At 42.3% G+C, this 22,252-nt stretch overlaps 1 protein-coding gene across 1 annotated transcript; it reads right to left on the reverse strand.

Annotated features, from left to right (window-relative positions):
- Positions 1–15,479: 15,479 nt before the first annotated feature.
- Positions 15,480–22,048, reverse strand: NXT2 (nuclear transport factor 2 like export factor 2). Its single transcript, XM_039488525.1, has 4 exons — positions 21,855–22,048; positions 20,891–20,977; positions 19,558–19,702; positions 15,480–18,975 (listed from the first exon to the last, which is right to left on the reverse strand). Exons 1-4 carry the CDS (start codon positions 21,867–21,869, stop codon positions 18,797–18,799), a joined length of 426 nt encoding a protein of 141 aa, XP_039344459.1. The 5' UTR covers positions 21,870–22,048; the 3' UTR covers positions 15,480–18,796.
- Between the last annotated feature and the right edge of the window lie 204 nt (positions 22,049–22,252).

Genomic DNA, 22,252 nt, shown 5'->3' on the forward strand with positions numbered 1-22,252 from the left:
TAGCTTCATTTTCTTGGTACCTCTGAATTCTCCCCTAGTAGGGCTGTCTTCAAGCTAGACTGGTCCTGAGGATCCCCATCCTTCTAAGTAGGGACCAGTATATTGCCCTTTAAATTCCCTAACATAGCCCTTTTAGCCAGTTGCAATGAGAAGGAAGGAGAGTAAATAATCTTCTCCAGTGCTGCCCACTAGGGACCATTCTACATAGCAAAGTCCATTTCTGGATCCCAAGGAGCATCGTTTCCATAATACTAGTGAGCATCAGGTTAAACTTGCTGGTGCAGGTACTGTTTGGCATATTTTTTTTCCCCATTTTACAATGTGTTAATGCAGTAAACAAAGGTGCTAGTTCTGGTTTGAAGATTGCCCATGTCAATCAACGAAAGTTGCTTGTGAGAAGGCAAAATTTGACCTGAAATGCCTGCTACCTCCGAATGAGTTAAATGTCTGTTCCTGCAGAGAATTAAACACTGGCACAATTGAGCAAAAACTGCTGGGGAGGTAGACTGGCATAAAAATGTCTTTTAAAAAGGGAGAGGAGCTGGTTAGCACGCTAGAAAGTGAAGGCACTAATGCAGTAATGCTAGCAGTTTTGATAAAGGAAGAAGAGAACACAAATCCTAAGCTGCTGTTTCTTTAAAAGTTGCTGATGACAAAAATGAGCCATCTGGCTAGTTTTGCAAGAACATACAGCTCATTCTATAAGCATTTACCCTATTTAGATGCCTCAGGGCTTTAGGTATTTGCTGGCAGGGAATTGTGCTTGGAAAGGAAAGAAACCAAAAACATGGCTTGATTCAACACAGCCTTACCCCAGAAAAGCAACTTAGATGTCGCACTGTGCTGAAAAAAAGTTATACTCTTCTGGTCTTTTGGCTTACTTCAATTCCAGGTGACCACTGTAATGTAGAAAACAAGCTGCATGAATGTTTCTAGCTGGGGTGAGCACCACTGAACCCCCTCTGTACGCACTCAGCAGTGCTATTTATAGTTTGAGTACTGTAGCCTGCTGTGGAAAGCCTCATCTACGATACAGAAACATCTTTTTAATAAATAATCCATTTCAGCTAACAATAGTGTGTGGATGGGCATAACTTTGTTTAAAAGTTTAAAAAAAAAATGTGGGACAGACAAACTTTGGTCTAATTCACCAGGCCTTGCACCTTGTGTAGTCACATACACTAGCATTCTGAGGTAGTAACATTTCTTACCTTGTGCTGATGCAGGTTACTACACAAGGTGCAGCGCAACAGTAAATGGAAGGGGAGGTTCAATGATTGGAGGTGGATCCTAATTTTTAGTTTATTTTTTAAAATAAGTGCCTAGCACTCGAGGAGGGTGAGTTTGAAAAAAACAAAACACTTATTCACTTTCTCTGCACCATTCATGACTTTCTCTGCACCAGTCATATCCTGCCTTAATCTCTTTTCTAAACTGAACAGTCCCCGTCTTTTAAATCTCTCATATAGAAACCAGGGCCGCCCAGAGGATTCAGGGAGCCTGGGGCAGGGCTGGGTCTTCGGCGGCAGTTCAGCGGTGGGTCCCTCTTGGAGGTAAGGACCCACCACCGAATTGCCGCAGAAGAATGAAGCGGCGGTGGTAGAGCAGCCTAAGTGCCGCCAACCGTAGCTGTTTTGTTTTTTTCTTCCGCCACATGTGGCACTTGTACTCACCGGGCGGCGCTCCGAGCCTTTGGCAGCACTTCAGCAGCAGGTCCTTCACTCGCTCCGAGTCTTCTGCTGCATTGAAGGACCCTCGGCCGAAGACCCAGAGCGAGTGAAGGGCCTGCTGAAGTGCCGCCAAAAACCCGGAGCAGCTCATGGGGCCCCTGCAGGACCCGGGGCAAATTGCCCCACTTGCCCCCCCCCCCCCGGGCGGCCCTGATGGAAGCTGTTCCATACCCCTAGTCATTTTTGTTGCCCTTCTCTCTACCTTCTCCAATTCAACTATATCTTTTTTTGACATGAGGCAACCAGAACTGCACACAGTATTCAAGATGTAGGTGTACCATGGCTTTTTATTTTCTGTTTTATCTATCCCTTTCCTGATGGTTCCTAACATTCTGTTTGTTTAAAAAAAAAAAAAACAAAAAAAACCTCTGTTACTGCATATCTAGCAGATGTTTTCAGAGAATGATCCAAGATGACTCTAAGATCTCTTTCTTGAGTGGTAACAGCTAATTTAGACCCCACCATTTTGTATGTATTGCTGGGATCATTTTTCAACATTGAATTTCATCTACTATTTTATTGCCCAGTCACCCAGTTTTGTAAGATCCACTTAACTCTTTGCAGTCAGTGTTGGACTTAATAATCTTGAGTAATTTTGTATCATCTGCAAATTTTGCCACCTCACTGTGCATCCCCTTTTCCAGATCATTTGTGAATATATTGAACAGCACAGGTTCCAGTTCAGATCCTCGGGGGACCCCCCCCCCACCACCACCATTTGACCTTTCTCTATTGTGAAAACTGACCATTTATTCCTACCATTTCTGGAAGTCCAAGTACACGATATCCACATGCTTGTTGAACCCCTCGAGGAATTCTAATAGATTGGTGAGGCATGATTAGCTTTCACAAAAGCAGCATTGTCTCTTCTCCAACATATCACGTTCATATATGTATCTGCTAATTCTGTTCTTTACTATAGTTTCAACCAATGTGCCTGGTACTGAAGTTAGGCTTAGTGGCCTGTAATTGCCAGAATCACCCCTCGAGCCCTTTTTTTTTTAAATAGGCGTTACATTAGCTATCCTCCAGCCATCTGCTACAGAGGCTGATTTAGACAATAGGTTACATACTACAGTTGTTAGTTCTTCAGTTTCACATTTGAGTTCCTTCAGAACTCTTGAGTGAATACCAGCTGGTCCTAGTGACTTATTACTGTTAAATTTATCAATTTGTTTCAAAACCTCTTCTACTGACATCTCAATCTGGGACAGTTCCTGAGATCTGTCACCTAAAAAGAATGGCTTGGATGTGGGAATCTTCTTCGTGTTCTCTGCAGTGAAAAGCAATGCAAAGAATTCATTTAGCTTCTCTTCTTGTCTTCCTTGAGCGCTTCTTTAGTACCTTAATCATCTAGTGGCCCCACTGATTGCTTGGCAGGCTTCCTGCTTCTGATGTACTTTAAAAAAGTTGCTGTTTGTTTTTGTATCTTTTGCTCTTCAAAGTCTTTTTTGGCCTGCATTATACTTTTACATTTGACTTGACAGAGTTTATGCTCCTTCTATTTTCCTCAGTAAGATTTGACTTCCGATTTTTAAATGATGCCCTCTGCCTCTTTTACTCTGAAACCCTTGTTCCTCCTTTTCCTCCACTCTGCATGGCAACTCTGGCCACTGCTTGGGTTCCCTGTGGCCTGCCCAGCTCTCTTTGCAACTGTTTGCTTGCCCACTTTTCCTGCTGCCCTGCAACCACTGTGCTCTAAAAGCTTGTTTACACAGGGAAATTGACAGGCATACCTTGTCCAGAATAACTACTCTGCTATAGCCATAGAGATAAGGTCTCATATGCCTACTGCTTAACAAAGATCTGGACTTTTCTATAAGGAATCTGGCACAAAGAGAATTGCCTGAGCACACTGATGAGAACTTACATTTAACAAACATATTGAGAACTAACTAATAAACAGGTTTTAGTGGGCTGGGTTCTGCCTTTTTATAGCAACCTGCTTTGCAGTAAAATGATCCTGTCTTGCCACTTAAGGAAGCATCCAGCTTGGATCTACATTTACACTAGACACTAAACAATCTTTGCCAATTAAAATGGAGCTTCCGCCATCTACTCCGCATAAAAGAAGGTAAAGAACCCAGATGGTGTCAAGTTCATATTTACCCAAGAAAGGAGAGTAAGAGGAATGGTTATACGATATGGCTCAGCTGTTTCACCCTATGGAAGAGTGTGCCCCAGAATGGCACTAACCTAAATGGCTGATCTGCCCACTGGATGGATTTTTCTTTCCTATGGAACAAGGCTGTGTGTTTAAGTGAAGCTTGGCTGGGTAGATATTAGAGTTGCATGACTAAGGAGGAGGGATTTCCCCATTTCAAATACTGGTAGGGTGACCATATGTCCCATTTTGGCTGGGACAGTTCCTTTTTTAAGCCCTGTCCCAGCCGTCCCAACCTCTTTGGCAAAAGTGGGCAGTTGGCATGAGCAAACAGGACAAATGGCCACTTCTGTCAAAAAAGTGGGATGTGGTGCGGAGAAACATGAATGGACAAGCAGCTATGCCAGCCCCACTCAGGAGGGAGGCAGGCCTCGGGTGGGGGAGCAGGCAGGGCTCAGGTGAGCAGCGATACCAACCGCGGGTTGGGGGCAGGCAGGGGTTGGGCAAGCAGCTCAGCCAGCCCTGCACTGTGTCCCATTTTTCTCTTTGGGAAATATGGTCATGCTAAATACTGGCCTTTTTTCCCTTTTTTCAAAGAAAAAAATCACAGAACCATTATTACTGAAAGTCTTACAGCAGTGCCTAGATTGCCCAACAGGTATCAGGGGCCCACCCATGGCAGAAAAGGAAGTGTGTTGGCCTCTGAGCTGCCTAAATTGTTTGTCACCAGGCTTGAGATTGGATGGTTCAATAAACCAGTAAAATTGCTGCAATTTGAAATGGAAAAAAAAAAAGCCCCAAGGCCATCTAGTCCACTCCCTGCCAGGACAGGATTGCTTCCTTTCCATCCCCCACTGTGTTTGGAGGGCTTTTTCAAAAAGACTTGACTAACATTACTGCCCAGAGCTTAGTCCAGAAGTTCAGGCCTCACCACTATCAAGTCTGGCCTAATAATATTCAGCTTCCATTCTTCTTTTCTTATATCAATAAAGTTAGTTCTTGATTTAGCTCCTTGAAAAGAGACAGCCTAAAAAAGCTCCTTTGTAGTTCCATGAAGAAAAGTAATCTGTTTTTGAAAGGGCAAAGCTAATGAGACTGGCCAGAGAAAATGCTGCTGAACTTCGCTTTGTGGCTCCTCAAATGAATCTCTGACCCTGTTTTTCAAGTCATGATACAGAATGCATCTATTAGTAGACACCATTAGCCTTTTGCTCTCCAAATTGTTACTCTTCAAAACTAAGTTGTCTCCCACTTTAACAATATTTTGCTACAGGGGACTGGCAGCACCACACTACTGAACATTTTATTCATCCAATGTATCTTACAGACATTAATTAATTAATTCTCAGAATTCACTCTGAGGGACACAAAGTATTGTAATCCCAGTTTTACAATGGGCAAACTGAGACACAAAAGAACTTCTACATTAAGAAAATTTACCCCAGCATAACTACATAAATACAGCTGCAACAGGGAAGATCCCAAATGTAGGTGGGCTGCCCAGGCACAGCTTAATCTGCTTTTCTTTAATTTTCACATGAGGACAATACTTCTACTTCTCTGATTCCCCGAATGACATGCTGCTGCTTCCCTCACCAGCACTGGATATAAAAAAACACCACTAAATTTAAGCAGCGTGGGGAAATGCTTCTACTACTGATGACTGACCCTGTTCCCATAAGGTGCTGAGCATTGAATCCTGTCAGTGGTTAACAGTGTCCTAGATGGAAGGTGCTCATCACCTGGCAGGGGCAGCCCCTTTATTAACTAGGGTGAACAGATATCAAAATTTTATAGGGACAGTCCCGATTTTTGGGTCTTTTTCTTATATAGGCTTCTATTACCCCCTACTTCCTGTCCTGATTTTTCACATTTGCTGTCTGGTCACCCTATTATTAACCCTCTCATACAAAGCAGACAACTGCCCTTTTGCTGGAAGTTCAATAGTAGGAATAATCCCAGGGGTAAAATTGAAAATCAGAGTTCAGTTTTTACAGGCAACTGCAGGTACAAAGAGGTTTCTGACTAAGTCCCTAACTACAGCTTCTTAAACTGGACACCACGAGAACTCTCAGTCTCTCTAAAACAGGGGTTCTCAAACTGAGGGTTGGGACCCCTCAGGGGGGCACAAGGTTATTACATGGGGGGTCATGAGCTGCCAGCCTCCACCCCAAACCCCACTTTGCCTCCAGCATTTATAATGGTGTTAAATATGTAAAGAAGTGTTTTTAATTGAAAAGAGGGGTTGCACACAGAGGCTTGCTATGTGAAAGGGGTCACCAGTACAAAAGTTAGAACCACTGCACCCTGGCAGTAAATATGATTTTTCAGGCACTCTTTGGGAATCATTGTAGCTGCAATTTCCCCATTTAACCTAGAAATAGACGTTTTATCCCTTTGCCTGCCAGATTAAAGGTAAAGGACTCCTTAATCTAGCCAACAGAAGCTAGTGGCTGAAAGATGAAGTCAGCGAAGTTCAAACTAGCAATAAGATGCAGCTACTGAACGCGGTGGGTAATTAACCACTGGAACAGATCAGAGAGGGATGTAGCAAATGCTCCACCTCTGAGAAGCTTTAAATCAAACTGGGATGTCTCTCGCTAAAATATGCTTCAACCCCGCACGAATCCTTGGTTCCATTCCGAGCCTGCGCTGCACAGCTCAGACTGGGGGAACATCGCGGTCCCTTTACGATCTCCCTCTACTAGGGCGGCTTAAAAGCATATTTCTGTTTCCTGGAGATAAACAAGGCTCGGGGCAGCGGTTCTGCGCGCCGGGAACATCTCCACTTATGGAGCAGAAGAGCCCCGCGGTGGGCGGGGGAAGCGGGATTAAAGCCTCCCCGCGGCACAAGGCAGCCAGGCGCTGCGGGAGGATGAGAAGCGCCGAGCTCCGGGCACCGCGTCCAGCCGGCTGCAGACTCCCCCCAGGGCGGCCAGCCCGGGCGGGACACCGCTGACCCCACACCCGGCAGCCCGCCATGAACTGCAGCGAGGCGCTGCGCCTGCGGGCCCTGCTCAGCCACCTGCTGCGGCACCTGCCCGGCGGGGCCAACGCCAGCCGCGGGGCCGCCGCCGCGCCGGGGGGGGACGACGCCTACCTCTACATCCTGCTCATCATGATCTTCTACGGCTGCCTGGCGGGCGGGCTGATCCTGGCCTACACCCGCTCCCGCAAGCTGGAGTCCAAGCACGACCCCTTCCACCTCTACATCGAGCGCGACTGGAGCGGGCGGCACGAGGGCGCCGCGCCTCACGACGGGGCCGGCCCGGAGGGCGAGCAGCTGCTGTGAGCCCCGGCCCGCCGCGGAGCGAGCCGGCGGCGGGACACGGGCAGCCCCCGGCGGGGCACAAGGCGGCCGCGGCGCCTGAGGGAGGAGGGGCGGCGAGGCTCGCGCCCCGGCCGGGCGGGTGATTGGCCCCCGGCCGGGCTCTCCGCCGCCCGCCAGCTCCCGCCTCCCCGTGCCCCGGGAGCCATGGGGACAAGAACGTTCCCCTGAGGTAACTTCCACAGGCCCGAGACCCCCCCCTGCGAGCCGGAGCCAGGCGGTCAGTGAACACAGCGCCCCCTGCAGGCAGCGCTCGCAGCGAAAGCGGGAGAGCCGGACCCAGCCCGACTCCAAACAAAGGAACCTGACCAGCCTCCTTTTACTTGAGGCAGAAGAGTAGATAAGGCGAACAGAGGATGAAGAGGGGTTTAGATTTTAAACATTGTTTTCAGAACTGGTATTTTCCGTAAGGAAGGACTTCTCAAAAAATCTAGGAGAGCAAAGCTGAGGTTACACACAGGGATCGCCCTCAGCAGCAATTCCACATGAATTAGATCAAAAGGCAAAATGCAAATAAAAGGAAAATTTTCCAAAGCACCAATGGGAGTTAAGTGTCCAATGCCAGCTGACTTTCTAATTTCCCTGGGATCCATTTGTGTAACCTCATTCCAAGAAACTGATTCGTTCTTTTTACCTTCACCAATGATAGGTCAGAGAGGAGACCCAAGCTTGCAATGAGCTCTGCAGGCTAGTCCCTGTGTCCACCCAGGGTTAATTACAGGATGGGGGGCCTAAGGCAGGAAGCAGAATTTTCTTCTGAATTTCTTCTTTTATCTGAACTTAATCAGTCCAAATCTCAACTATATTTGAGTTTCAGAACTGTTTAACATGTCTTCAATAGAGACATCACTATAACCCATGTAGCTCGGTGAACAAGAAGAAATCAAATTGGCAAGTGTTCTGGCTAAATGCCAAATCAAATTTGGCCCAGAACAAAGCATCTGAAATTCAGTTCAACTCCAGTAAGAACCTTATATACGTAATGAACTGCTCTGTGGGAATTAAGCCTTTGTCAGCACTGTATACATCACCAGGTAGCTACTGAGATTGGAAAAAAAAACAGATTGTGTAATGCACAAGGTTTATCTTGTAACATAGTTGTCCTTTTAACAATTTAGACTGATTTGCATTCATTTTTACAGTACTTATTTTGGTTAGTGTATCTCTAGCTATTTTTCTTTTGCTCAAATGTTTTCAAGCATTATATAGGATAAGGTTTTTCTCTTTAGAGGGGCTAATCATACTCAATTTTATCTGAACTAAAAATGCTGTTACTGAAAAATTGCTTTTATCAATTTTCAAATGCAACTGTTTTTAAAGCTAGTCACAATAACCTAAATTACATGGAAAATTACCTGTTTCTTTGCAACATCTAGCTCTATAACACTTTTCATCATAAAGACCGTAGTGCATTAAGACTGCATAGGCTACTTTAAAAAAAAATGCAGAATGAGGCCTGTGCTTCTGTGACATTCTCCAGGGTACAATCTGGATTGTTGAATAGCTGTGTTCCCTCGAGTCTCCAATGTGGGGTCTTTTACACCACTCTTCTGTAAGAACATCCACTCCTGGCCTGGTCACACATAGCTGGGAGTGATTTTGCTAGTGGCTATGTTACATAAATGCTCTGCCAGCCACTCATGAATTATGTACAGGGCGACACGAGCAAATTCCCAGTTCCAGCCTTGTCCCCCAGAAATGTGCATCTTGTATTGTCCAGCAGTTGCTGGACAACGCAAGCTCATAGAAAGTCTGTTATTTCCATCAAAAGAGATAACAAGACCTGTGCATATAGTTTTCAAGCGGTGGTTCCTAAACAGTTCAATCCAAACACCCATTGGTTTAGATAAAACAAGTTTCTCTTTTATAACTCAGTCCTTTGTTCTAGAAAAATCTTCAATTTTCAACTGAGTCATTTGGTGAAAGCCTGTCTCTTGTGGACTTGAGCTTTAGGCCATCCCTGTGATGGAATATAAATTTCTTGTTCACTTTCCCCCCTTGCTGAAGAATGTCCACTTAACTAGGTGATAGCCTCACTGTCTCTGAGGAACTGGTTTGTGGGTGTTCCCCAGAATTATAATATATTTCAGTAACAATCATACAGTAGAACCTTATAACTTTACATATAGTGTTGCTACACTTTACCTGGATAATATTCAGCAGATTGACTTTTCAAATGATGCCACACAAGGCATACTTTGTACAAAATATATTGTAACCTTGTAATGGTGATCGTAGTGGCCTACCCTGTCACACTATCCCTATGCTTTGACTCAACAGCTCAAAGTCTACAACACCAAGTCTGCAGCTCCTAGCAAAGCCTGGAGCTTCTGTGATCCAAATCTTTCCCTATAAATCTTGCAAACAATGCATGGACTGGGAGTCATGACCTGAGGAGAGGACATTAGAGCAGACAGAGGAAAACTAGGACCCTTGAGCAAAAGTTGTATGTGCTGAAGTCCAAATGGTTGCAGGAGTCTATGCCAACCTTCGAATTCAGGCAGCAGGCTGATTTATGCTGATAATATACTTCTTGTATTTTTGTAACAAAACCAAGGAAATTCCCAAGTCACTTTTGTAACTAACTTTATTGTAAGTTATCAAAATTTAATTCCAAGAATATGTTAATTAATAAAACCTAAGTCTTAAAGTGTGGAAATAAAGGTAGATACAGATTCTAATACAAAACAGGTTTTCTAACAAACCTAGATGTGCAAAAATTTACACTAGGCATTCCAACCACATCAACTCTGTCTTTTGTTTATTGTTTTCTCTGTAAGACAGTTAAAATTGTTTAATGGATAGGCTCTTAATTTTATGTTTAGTGCATTATGGGAGCTTTGCCATTGACGTCAGTAGAGCCAGGATTTCATCTTATGTACTTAACATAGAAGATATACTGTAGGAAATTGTGTCTTAATTACATAGCAGTTTTAGATGTGTGCGTGATGTCTGCATATATCAGTAATTAAAGTGTTAGTATTCTGCAGCAAAATGTGTGCGCAACATCTTGAAATTACTATTTATATAGTTTTGCTGCAGGACAGTTACTGTAGGTATTAGTATTCTCTGTTGAAATAAGTTAAGTCTATAGTTTTCTTTCTGTAACAAACTAAACAAATCTTCCTTGGTAATTATGTCTTTACGGTAAGAGTTAGTTATTGGAGCGTCCACTATATTACTTTTCACATAAATTGGTTGAAGTATTCTTATGACTGGGGAATTCTCAGCTACTCCTCTAAGGTAGCTGTGCTGTATCTCCGTCTGCAAATCTTCAAATTTCTGGTTTTCACAGTTATGTGACTGTTTGTGTTGCCAACTCTGGAAGGGGATATTTACAGCCAGCCCAACCATCAACAAAAAAGTTTCCATTGAATTATTTTCAATCAGATGAAAATGTATTTAATAAATATTAGGGTTGTAAAACAGTGATTTGGAGTGAAAAGAGGGTCCCAAACTACCCGATAGCCCTTTACAAATATTAAAGTGACACTATCAGTGCTATTATTCTTCATAGATTTTAAGGCCAGAAGGGACCATTATTTATCATCTGCTCTGCCCTCCTGTAAAAGTCAGCCCACAATTTCAGGGTAAACTAGACTGACTGTCTTTCTAAAAGATACACTTTATCTCAACTGATTTTTTCCTTGGCTGCATTAGGGTCTCGTTGTAGGGATGCTTTGAAAACTTGATTACCAAAGAAAAGAAGCTACACAACTGAAAATAAGCTATATGACTTCCCTGGCAGGACTCAGTGATAATCTCTAAGCAGGACCAGTTTGTATTTCCCATGCCTACAAACTACCTAGCACCTGGTTAATTGGCATGGACCTGCAGCCACCTTGCACCACACAACAAGCAACATTAATTCTCAAAGGTTGTAACTCAGTTTGTGTTATGAATACTGAGCAGTTTAATATTTAAGGAGATACAGAACCCAACTATGACTAAAGATGGAAAGAGGTATGTGGGTTGTCTTTTGCTGTTTTCGCAGCCCATGCATGCACTGTGCTATATTTCTGGGTGTTGTGGCCCTAACTCCATTCTTATCCACACATAATAATCAACTGAAAGGGGAAGACAGATATGTAGGCACATCGGGGAAGAAATTCATGGAGTGAAATCCATGACTAATAAAAATACTACCAAAATGCCCCATGGTACAGTTGGTCAGTGTCAACTCCTGCATGGTGCTGTGTACCCTCAGTTCCTGAGTTTCATTAAGGTTGATCTACATCTGATTCAGTGGGAGATGGGAAAGCCTAGCACTCAGGAGGATCAGACTGGAATGCTTGGCCCATCCATGCTTCCTTGAATTGGGATGCACATAAAAGCGCATACAATACCTCACAAAATGTTTTGGAGAAGCCCACATTGACCCATGTCTTACTGGGCCTCCTAACTCAGTTCCATTTCTTGGGGGTGAGGAGGAAAAAAAGAAGAGTTCATAGTGTAACCACATACACCTCTACCTCGATATAACATCGTCCTTGGGAGCCAAAAAAATCTTATTGCATTAAATCAAACTTGCTTTGATCTGCCAGAGCGCACAGCCCCACAGCGCTGCTTTACCGCATTATATCCGGTCACGTTATATTGGGGTAGAGGTGTAGTTACAAAACATTTCATTTAGATGACTAGAAATGTTCAGAATGGCCTCCTGTAGAGTCACCAAGTACTTTAAATTGTTTGTATGATTCAGGATAGTCCATTCATTCACTTTGGAGTAATAGCAGGGCTTTTTTTTTTTTTTAGACAAGTATAAATTCTAATGTGCAAACCCCATCATTTTTTTCTAGTAGTCTGTTTCAATGAATGTACACAGCAAAATATGAAGTATTTATCTATGGAATCTCTATTTAAGCAGGGATCTGGTGGTGATTCAGTGGGCTGGAAGAAGTGATTTGCTGGGTCTCAATCCCATACCAAGCAGCCAAACATTCACATCACAAAAAACACTGACATTTGACACTGGCCGGCAGCCTCAGCAGAATCACAAGAACCATAGAGACAAATACCATGTAGATCTTGGAATGGTGTTCACTTGATAGCCCCAGATATTGAAGTTATATACTGCAATCCTACAAGCTTCTCCCTCAGTACTGTGTCAAGGTGTCTAAATTACATCCCAGCAGGACCATCGTTGTGGGGTGAAACAATAGTTCATTCCCCATCATTGGGGCTCCGTGATGTCTGCAGCGGCCTGTGTGGCTAACTTCAGAGCTGCTCAAGCAGCCGCACCGGCCACTTCTGAGCTGCCCCGGGACCAGCCCTACCAGCCACTGCTTGGGTAGCCAGCCCTGGGGACTGCCCGAACAGCAACTGGTGGGCCTGGTTCCAGGGACGGCCTGAGAAGTGGTCCCAGGGGCCGCTACAACTGGGATGCAACCCCTGGAAGCTGGTGCTGCTGCTCCCCAACCCCCAGAGCAACAGCACCCCTGGCAGTGCCCCACCCCAGAGCATTGGCTCCCACCAGGGCTCCCCAGTAGCACCTAGCTAAATATTTTGGGACTCCTTCAACTATTAAAGGGTCTGAGTTACTGTTTTGGGAGGCCTGAGTCCTACTGGACATCACATGATGAAGCAAATTTCATCAGCCTCTGTAGAGAGTCCAAGGACTGAATGGACGATGGGTAAGACTACAATTTAGTCAGGGGTATTTCTAGTACATCTTGGATAGGTCACAGGCAATAAACAAAAATTCACAGCTCCATGACCTGTCCATGACTTGTGATGTCAATTAATCTCAGTTAACTCATGCGATTAACTCAAAAAAATTAAAACCAATTAATCAGTTTTAATCACATTGTTAAACAATAGAATACCAATTTAAATATATTAAATATTTTTGGTTTTCCTACATTTTCAAATATTTGATTTCAATTTACACAGAATACAGTGTATAGTGCTTACTTTATAATACTTTTATTACAAAGATTTGCACTGTAAAATGATAAATAAAAGAAATAGTATTTTTCAATTCACCTCTTACAAGTACTGGAGTGCAATCTCTACTGTGAAAGAGCAACCTACAAAAACAAAACAATGTAAAACTTTGGAGCCTACATGTCCACTCAGTCCTACTTCCTATTCAGCTAATCTCTAAGACAAACAAGTTTGTTTATATTTACCAGAGATAATGCTGCTTGCCTCTTTTTTACAATGTCACCTGAAAATGAGAACAGCTGTTCACATGGCACTATTGTAGCCAGCACTGCAAGGTATTTACATTCATATGCCCCTTCATGCTTTGGCCACCATTCCCGAGGACACGCTTCCATGCCGATGACGCTTGTTAAAAAAATAAAACATTAATTAAATTCGTGACTGAACTCCTTGGGAGCGAATTGTACGTCTCCTGTTGTTTTACCTGTATTCTGCCATATATTTTGTGTTATATCAGTCTCAGATGATGACTCAGCACATATTTGATTTAAGAACACTTTCACTGCAGATTTGACAAAATGCAAAGAAGGTACCAATGTGAGATTTCTAAAGCTAACTACAGCATTCAACCCAAGATTTAAGAATCTGAAGTGCCTTCCAAAATCTGAGTGGGATGAGGGATGGAGCATGTTTTCAGAAGTCTTTAAAGAGTTACACTCCGATGCGGAAACTACAGAACCCAAACCACCAAAAAAGAAAACCAACCTTTTGTTGGTGGCATCTGACCCAGATGATGAAAATGAACATGGGTCAGCCTGCACTGCTTTGGATTGTTGTCAAGCAGAACCCATCATCAGCATCGAAGCATGTATTCTGGAATGGTGGTTGAAGCACGAAGGGACTTATGAATCTTTACCGCATCTGGCATGTATATATCTTGCAATCCTGGCTACAACAGTGCCATGCGAACCCCTGTTCTCATTTTCAGATGACATTGTAAACAAAAAGCGGGCAGCATTATCTCCTGCAAATGTAAACAAACTTGATTGGCTGAACAAGAAGTAGGACCGAGTGGACTTGTAGGCTCTAAAGTTTTACATTGTTTTATTTTTGAGTGCAGTTATTTTTTTGAACATAATTCTACATTTGTAAGTTCAACTTTCATGATAAAGAGATTGCACTACAGTATTTGTATTAGGTGAACTGAAACATAGTATTTTCTTTTTTACAGTGCAATATTTGTAATAAAAATAAAGTGAGCATTGTACACTTTGTATTGTGTTGTAACTGAAATCAAAATATTTGAAAATGTAGAAAACATCCAAAAATATTTAAATAAATTGTATCCTATTGTTTAACAGAGTGATTAATTGCTTGACAGCCCTACTTCCTTTTAAGCTCTTCACCCTCATTCCAGACCTTTTATGCTAGGTAAAATGGCCAGAGGAGCATGAAAAGCCCTAAAAGCCACGGGGAGTTGGCACTGCAGAAAACAACTGTAAGGCTGTCCTCCAAGGACCCTTCATAAGCTCTGGTACAAAAAAGTTGCGCCACCATGAGTGGGGCATGGTGCGGGTGGAGCCACAACACTAAAGAGATTCTAGGCAGCATTCCAGCCCAAAGGACAGCCTCAGGGAGCCCCTGTAAGTTAGGTACAGCACAGAGCCTCACTCCTAGTTTTTAGACTCACATTTGAACAAAATTTAAAGCACTTTTCACTGAGTGACCAACCCTCCAAAGAGTTTAGCACCCTTAACTGCTACTGATGTTGATGAAAATTGAAGGTGATCAGCACCTAAGTGTAAACTTGTAACTTTAGTAGCCAATTGGTCTATTGAACTCAGCCATTCTTGATGCTAAAAAAGGAAAAACAAAGAGTGAATTTAGTTCTTTGGGTCAATGTTCTATTTATCCATAGAAGAGTTATAGCACAGGCATAGTCTATGCTTTTGGGGAGGCAGGGGAGAACATTTACCATCCAAGCATCTTGCATACACTGTGTTTGGCTGACTTCTTCTTAGCATTTGTTGAATGGTGATGTAAACGTCAGTGAATATTTATCCAAGGGAACTGCCCCATTCCCCAGAGATTTTACTTCTGCCCTCTCAAGTATCATGTACCTCTATTATGCTGCATTATTCTCTTGCTGATGCACATGACTGTGGAATCAGTTGTCACCATCAGTTCATTTTTCTCATCACAGGAGAGACACCACCACCACCACGGAGCATGCACACTGGTGGCCTCTGTTTTGAGACATCTGAGTACCATACGGTGGCAATATAATTAGAATATATGTAACTCAATGCTAAAACCCAAACAGCAAAGTTGAAGAGCCAAATGTTATTTCCTGAACTTTAATATAGTAAGAAAACACTATGAAAACTTGTAATAAAAATAAAATACCAGATCAAGCTTTTTTTTTTTTTTTGTAAGTGACACCCTTACAAGAGGTCTTAAACAGTTGCAAAAGATTATAAAACATTCAAGTTTGTGGAAAGCTATTTTGATGTTAAAAAAGCATCACTTCTTTATATACTCAGAAGTCTCTCATCAGATAACAAGCATTACCTATGCTAGCCTTTGAAGACAAAATACTTCCCTCCAAGAAATGGCAGCACTGAGCATTTTAAATTATTTGTGGCATACTAAAAAGAGCAAAACATAACTAGAATGTCAAACAGAATTGACTAAAGGAGGCAATACAAGATAGGCAAAATAGCTCTATCCAGTTGTCAAGTGCCAGAAGATATTATTAGGATTTGCATTTGCTTAGCTTTTCAGCTTGATTTTGTATTACTGCTTTGCTATATGCCCAGAATTTACTATTTTAACAGCAAGGGAAAGCATCAGAGTGTTTGGACTTCTATGCAGTTTAGTTCTTATGATTTTGTACAAGTATTAAGAAAATTAAGAATTTTGGTTAGCAGGCAATTATGGTAGCCTGAGCACGCTCCTTTTCTTTAAGGCAGATCACCTCCAGCTACAAAGACATAATCATCAACAACTGCAAAAGCCAAACCTTATTATGGCTCTACTGAAGGTGTAGTAACAAGGGAAGGGAAGCGGGAAGAATGATGCGGAACATCATCACTTCCACCAATTCCAACAAAAATCCATGCTAGCAACAGCCAAGATCCACTTCCAACTGTGAAATTAACACAACTGAAGGCAGAGCTTGTACAACTAAGTTAGTTTATGCACATACTAAATTATGCTTCAAAATAGTAAGAACTCAGAGCACCAGCCATACTTAAAGCCCAAACCTGCTTCCATCTGAACAGAATGTATAGAATGGCTACATCTACATCTAAAACTTCCACTGTTGTGGCAGAAAGTCTTAGACAACTGTACATGCTAATTTAAGATTTAAGGTGTCATCCCAATAATTTTAAATAAATATTTACTTGAGTATAAATGTGTTTGTTTGGTATAAGAATATTGTGTTCTGAAGACTGAATGTCTTCATAATTCAGAAGCCCAGAGCTGGAATTTCACCCATAAATGTTTTAGAGCTAAAAGTTATACTGATACCGTATGAAGACAAGATACATTAGGAATATGAATTTCATCTGTAAGAAACAGTGAGTTGTAACCATAATACAACACCACCACGATTCAACAATGCTATATAATTAGCAGATAACTTTAACGTTAATTCTTCTTTTGATCTGGTAGAAAAGATATGAAAACCTCCCAACATTATTGCAAGATAACATTACACAGTTAAAAAGGTCACTCTTTCCCCACTACACACACAGATCGCAATACATTTACGATAGCTACAACGTTAAACAGTTTTGTAGTCCTTATGCCATTTTTAGATTCATGTTTTCTCAAAAGTAGGAAAACAGAGGAAGCAGTTTCTTGAGCAAGGACTTTAGAGAGACCATTTCAGACTTTAACTATAGAAAATTTTCCATTTACGAGAGTTGGCCAATATATTACAAATTCGCCAACCTAATGATATAAACATTGCTGGAAACTCTTTAAGTTAATTACTGGTGCAGCCTATCATTTCATCTTTATATTAACGTATACCATTATTTGTTAAAACATATGTTAAGTATACTTAAGTTTTTAAAATATGGTTTATTTTCTGTTTTATGATTTAAGGAATAAAATGAGTTGTTACCCAGTATAAAAGTAACAGCCTTGTGAATTGTCTAAACATCCGTCAGGATGAAATTAAGATCAGATTTACAAGTTACTGTCAAATATAATTTTACTTACAAGCAGAGTGTGTGTTTTCAAGTACTTATTATGTGACTAGATTTCCATCCTTTTAATTTGCTCAACTTAGATTAGCAGTCTGAACACAAAGTGCTGCCACTCTGAGATCTAAAGCGTTATTTCAGGTTAAGAAATCAAGCTACCCTCTAAACTTTAAAACAATAAAAAAAAATTAAAAATAGAACCAAGAGTATAGCAATTTAAGGTAAACATATTCTGAGAAACCCATAATAAAAACCAAACAGGAGAAAGACAAATGAAAGTTGCGCATTAACTTCGGATTGAAGGAAAATAAAATTTTCTCATGTAGAGAAGTTAATATCCTTCTGGGACCTATTCTGAACAACTGCACTAAAGAGATGACTACCATATCATATATACAAATTCAATGCCACTTTCCTATTATAATGTTTCAGACTGATGGGGTAAAAGCTTGCAAATTCAAAATAGGAGAAAAAGTTGCAATAAAATAAGTATAATGTGCTTCATAGTAATAATAAAATTACAAGCTACAGAAAACAAAAGATGACACAGCTGATGGATATGTAGCTTATACTCCAAGACTTCCAAAGCAAGGGAAGCAGCTTCTCAAATCAACTTAACATGCTTGTCCTTTCCCTTTGCATTCAACAGAGGGGTTAGTGTGGACCTAGATCTACATAAGTGATCATAACCAAATATTAACAGGGTTAAGCCAAAGGGGAAACCTGGTAAGTGTTGTATTCCTTGTACATCAAGGACACTAAACATTGGCTTTACAACAGATGATTTTTTGAGAGTTTACACATGTTCAAAAGTTATATTTTCAATTTTCAGAGAGGAAGCAGAAAGTATGACTGTATTTGCCAATCCCTTTATTTCCCCCATCCCCCAAATCATGTAATTCATTGGTGACACTACAACTCCAAGTGGGATCTCTCCCATCTACTATATGAGAAGTTACTTTGATGTGGCCACTCTTATTAGAAAAAAGAACTCTAATGGTTGCCAGATCAAGCTCAAGGCTCAAAATAAGCAGTTCTGAGTTTCATATAGGAGCAACTAACTCCATTTCTCACTGTCGTGTCTGCTTCAAAGATGGTGTTTCTAAACTGAAATGATTGCACATCTGTATGAATGGATTCAGTGTCCAAGTAGTGGAGATTTTAGCATTCAATATTATTGAAAAAGTTCCTGAAGCAGCAGGATAGTTGTATGTAAGGCTTTTACAGGAATGATTTCAACATTACATGAGAGAATCACTAACACAAACTTCAGAAACGGTTATGACCTCTGGCTCACTGCCTTAAATATTTCACAGGGGCCCAAGTAACCTGAGCAAACTTCTTCCATTTCAAAAATACATTTGCCATTAAGTCCAGGGCCTCTAGGACTAGCACAACACAGATCTGCAGTACTTCCAAAACGAACGGCACACTAGGAGAAGGGATAAAGGTCTTCCACTTTTAGAGAATGACTGTCCAGAGAGCTAAAGTCACGCAATGAAGAGGGAAAGGAATCACCTCTCAGTCCCCATTAACTGGCCCAATCCTGGAAGCGGAAGCAGTCACTTGCAATCTTCCACACTGTGCTGGTAGGTGTAGCTTGTGCTGTCAGTAAGAAATTCTGGGTGAAGTAACGTTGCTTGTTGCCATCGAATTTTACTCTCCCACACGTCACTACAAGGACTGTTGTCTGGCTTTGAGTAGCTTGCTCTTCACAAAGAGAATGAAAGATGTAAAAGAATAAAACAGTTATGCACAATTTCCCATCACCTCAGCTGCTTATGTGAAATGCCAGAGTGTCTACTTAACTATCATTTTCATACAAGTCACAGCTGCAGGTTTGTTAGAAAATAGTTGGAAGAGTATGTGTGTTAAACTGATTTTTATGTTGTATTGTTACTAACAGAAACACCTATGGTAACTTGTTCATTAGCAAATGTTTTTTAATGATATTTTTAACTTGCACTGTTTACGTTACAGTGCCAGGTAGAGGTTAAAATTCCCTTGAAGCTAGTTTAATACATTAAGAGTAACTGCTTTAGCGCATGAAGATATCAAGGTTGTATCTGAGTTAGCATTCTTAAAGAGGAAGTTTAATAAATTATACTGTACAGCTTTAAGTAGTCACCTTCTCATTACACCCTTTTATTTAAAAATAGCCCTACATTTCAGCCATCAGGTCTTTTCTTTACCTTGTTCTAAGAGCCACATCAATCAATATTTATTACATTTGTTGTTCACTTTCTACAATTATAAAAAAAATAAACACCCTGAATTATAAAATAACCTTACCATGAACAGGTTGGCAGTCTAACATATTAACCTGGAATTCACTAGATGGCAACATTTCAAAAAATTCTTTCAGTGCTTCTTGTCCAGACACTGCATTACCATTCCAAATTAACGTTGCTTTGTCCAAATAGAGTCTAGCCAACACCTAAAGGGATTATGAGAACACGTTTGGAAAAAAATCCATTATTAAAAATCAAGCTACTTGTCAATATGGGAAACACATTCATATGATCAGAAGAATTAAAACAGCATTACACATATTAGATCCTCCTTTATACAGAACTGACTGAAGTGTCCTACTGAAACATTGGCTTCCATTAGTAACTACCGTCCTTGATCAAGAATTGAAACTACTACACAAAATGAATGTATGTTTCTTCGTAACTTATTTTGTTAATTAACTATGTGCCTTAATACTCAATATAGACACTGATCAGGTTCTTCAGCTGTTTCCTGTAGGAGGAAGGGATGGAACTGAAGCACTTCCCAGAATAGCCAAAGCAAAGTACATTGTCATCTCTCTACTATAAGTTTTCATCTCCAAAGTATTCCCCATTAAGAAAAAGAACATAGGGAAGTGTAATCTGAATAAAATTAACATGCATATAAAGGAAGGTTACAAAAGAACACAGCGTAGCATGTTTGAGGAAGCAGGCTGGTGCTTGAGCTCTATAATACAAACCTTAAAGAAGGGTCTATGTTGACCTCTTGCTATCTCTATCACGCATACTCATCTAGAGATCCATAAATATCACCACATTAAACAAGTGTGTGAAAAAGCATTCAGATTAGCAATTCTTCAACGGTCCATGGAGCATTTCCAGATCATAAGATGCTGGTACCATTTTCTCTTCCTCAGTCATTTCTAGAGATACCCAAACTCAATTATAATGAAGGGACACTGCTAGCTTAGGACGTTAGGAGAAAGGAAACTTACTAATTCATGAGATCAAAGATGAGATGTTCTGAAAAGGGAAACTAATACAACTAATTTTAACTGTATATATTGAAATTTACTCTGCACTGTAGCTGCCGAAGGAAAAGATATAGAGACAAATAGGATCATGGTTGTGAAGGGATCTGAGACACGCTTTAGAAGCGCCTCACACAATGGAAAAAAATTAAGAATCCCTAATTTAGATAGTCCCTTTAAGGATACTTCATAGAGCAGATCAGAAGACACACAGAGATCTGGACTCTGCCAGTAATGATAAGATGGGTGGCAGCTAACTCCCAGAAGTCTTGAAGTATATAGGAGGATCAGTCTGACAATGAAAGTACACACAAGAGTGACAAGGGGATAACAACCGAGTCTTTTAAGGGCTCTACCTACCCTTCTTCTTTTATCCATCGTTTCATAGTAAATGTTGACAAACTCTTCAGCAGCTCTACAAGTCTGATCCACATAAGTTTTAAAATTCTGGAAACAGCAACAGCAAAACCCTCACAGTTAAATAAAGCAATGTAAAACAGTTGGCTTGCTAAAATCCTATGAGCAGTTTCTCCAGTAAGTAAATTAATATGTACAGTAACACAATGAGATTCCAAAATGGAAGCATCCTGTTACCCTATCACCGCTCTCTCCCCTAATGCTGAACTGTTTCCTATGGTGTCAAGTATCAGAGGGGTAGCCGTGTTAGTCTGGTTCTGTAGAAGCAGCAAAGAATCCTGTGGCACCTTATAGACTAACAGAAGTTTTGCAGCATGAGCTTTCGTGGGTGAATACCCACTTCTTCGGATGCAAGCACCCACGAAAGCTCATGCTGCAAAACTTCTGTTAGTCTATAAGGTGCCACAGGATTCTTTGCTGTTTCCTATGGCATACACAAGACAGGGCTTTCAACCCCTGTGAATTCCAGGGACTCCCTTGCAGACTGATCCACAAACTGATCTCGAACGAGCAATGGCCTGTTAGTTTTCTTAACATTCCAATTAACTTTCCCTGGACATTTCACCCAGGGACTCTCAGTTACCCCTGCCCTGCTCCTCCCCCACCCTGCAGATAATTGCAGACAAATCTCACCCCCCAGTGCCGATTCCGGCTGCTCGGGGCAGGGCCCGGGCTGCCCTCTGCCAGCGCTCGGCAAGTCTCGCTCAGGGGCACGGCACATTTCGTGGCCAAGGCCCGAGTTCCGGGAGCTCCAGGCGGGCAGGGCCGCGCGGCGACTGGCCCGAGAGGGGCACCCCTCCCCCACCCCACACGCAGTCCCCGGGCCCTGGCTCCCTCATGGAGGACGAGCTGCCTCTGCCCCCTCCCCCGGCTCAGGCCTCCCGCTCCGGGTGGCCCGCGGACTCACCACGGAGGCGGCCATACAGACAGCGAAAGGGAAGCCCCGGCCCAGACCCGTCGCAGAGGACAAGGCGGGAGCAGGTCTCTGGGAGGCTGAGACCTCGGCGATCAAAAGAAAGCGGAAGTGTCCCCCCCGAACCAGCGTCCCCCTTCCGGCCGCGCTGCGGTCCAACGCACAACTCCTTCCGGTGAGCAACGGGGAGCTGGGCCGCGGGCTTCCACGGAGAGGTGGGGCCAACCTCCGCGCATGCGTCATGAGTCCGGTGATGGGGGCACTGGGCAGGGCTTCGGGGGCAGGTGGCGGGACCGTGGCGCGGGGGAGGAGGGGGGCGGAGCCGGCCGTTGGGGGTGGAGTAGGCAGCCCCGCGTGCTCCCGCGAGCCGCCCCCAGGCCCCAGCTGCGCAC

This window comes from Mauremys reevesii, linkage group 9 (genome assembly GCF_016161935.1).
Source record: "Mauremys reevesii isolate NIE-2019 linkage group 9, ASM1616193v1, whole genome shotgun sequence".
NCBI lineage: Eukaryota > Metazoa > Chordata > Testudines > Geoemydidae > Mauremys > Mauremys reevesii.

Bases quoted from the DNA above. Each gene is read 5' to 3' on its own strand.
- NXT2 (XM_039488525.1), bottom strand. The intron at 19,703-20,890 runs GTAGGTAGAGCC...TAATCCCTTTAG, and splicing joins CGATGGATAAAAGAAGAAGG to GTGTTGGCTAGACTCTATTT. The intron at 18,976-19,557 runs GTAAGGTTATTT...CTCTTTGTGAAG, and splicing joins AGACTGCCAACCTGTTCATG to AGCAAGCTACTCAAAGCCAG.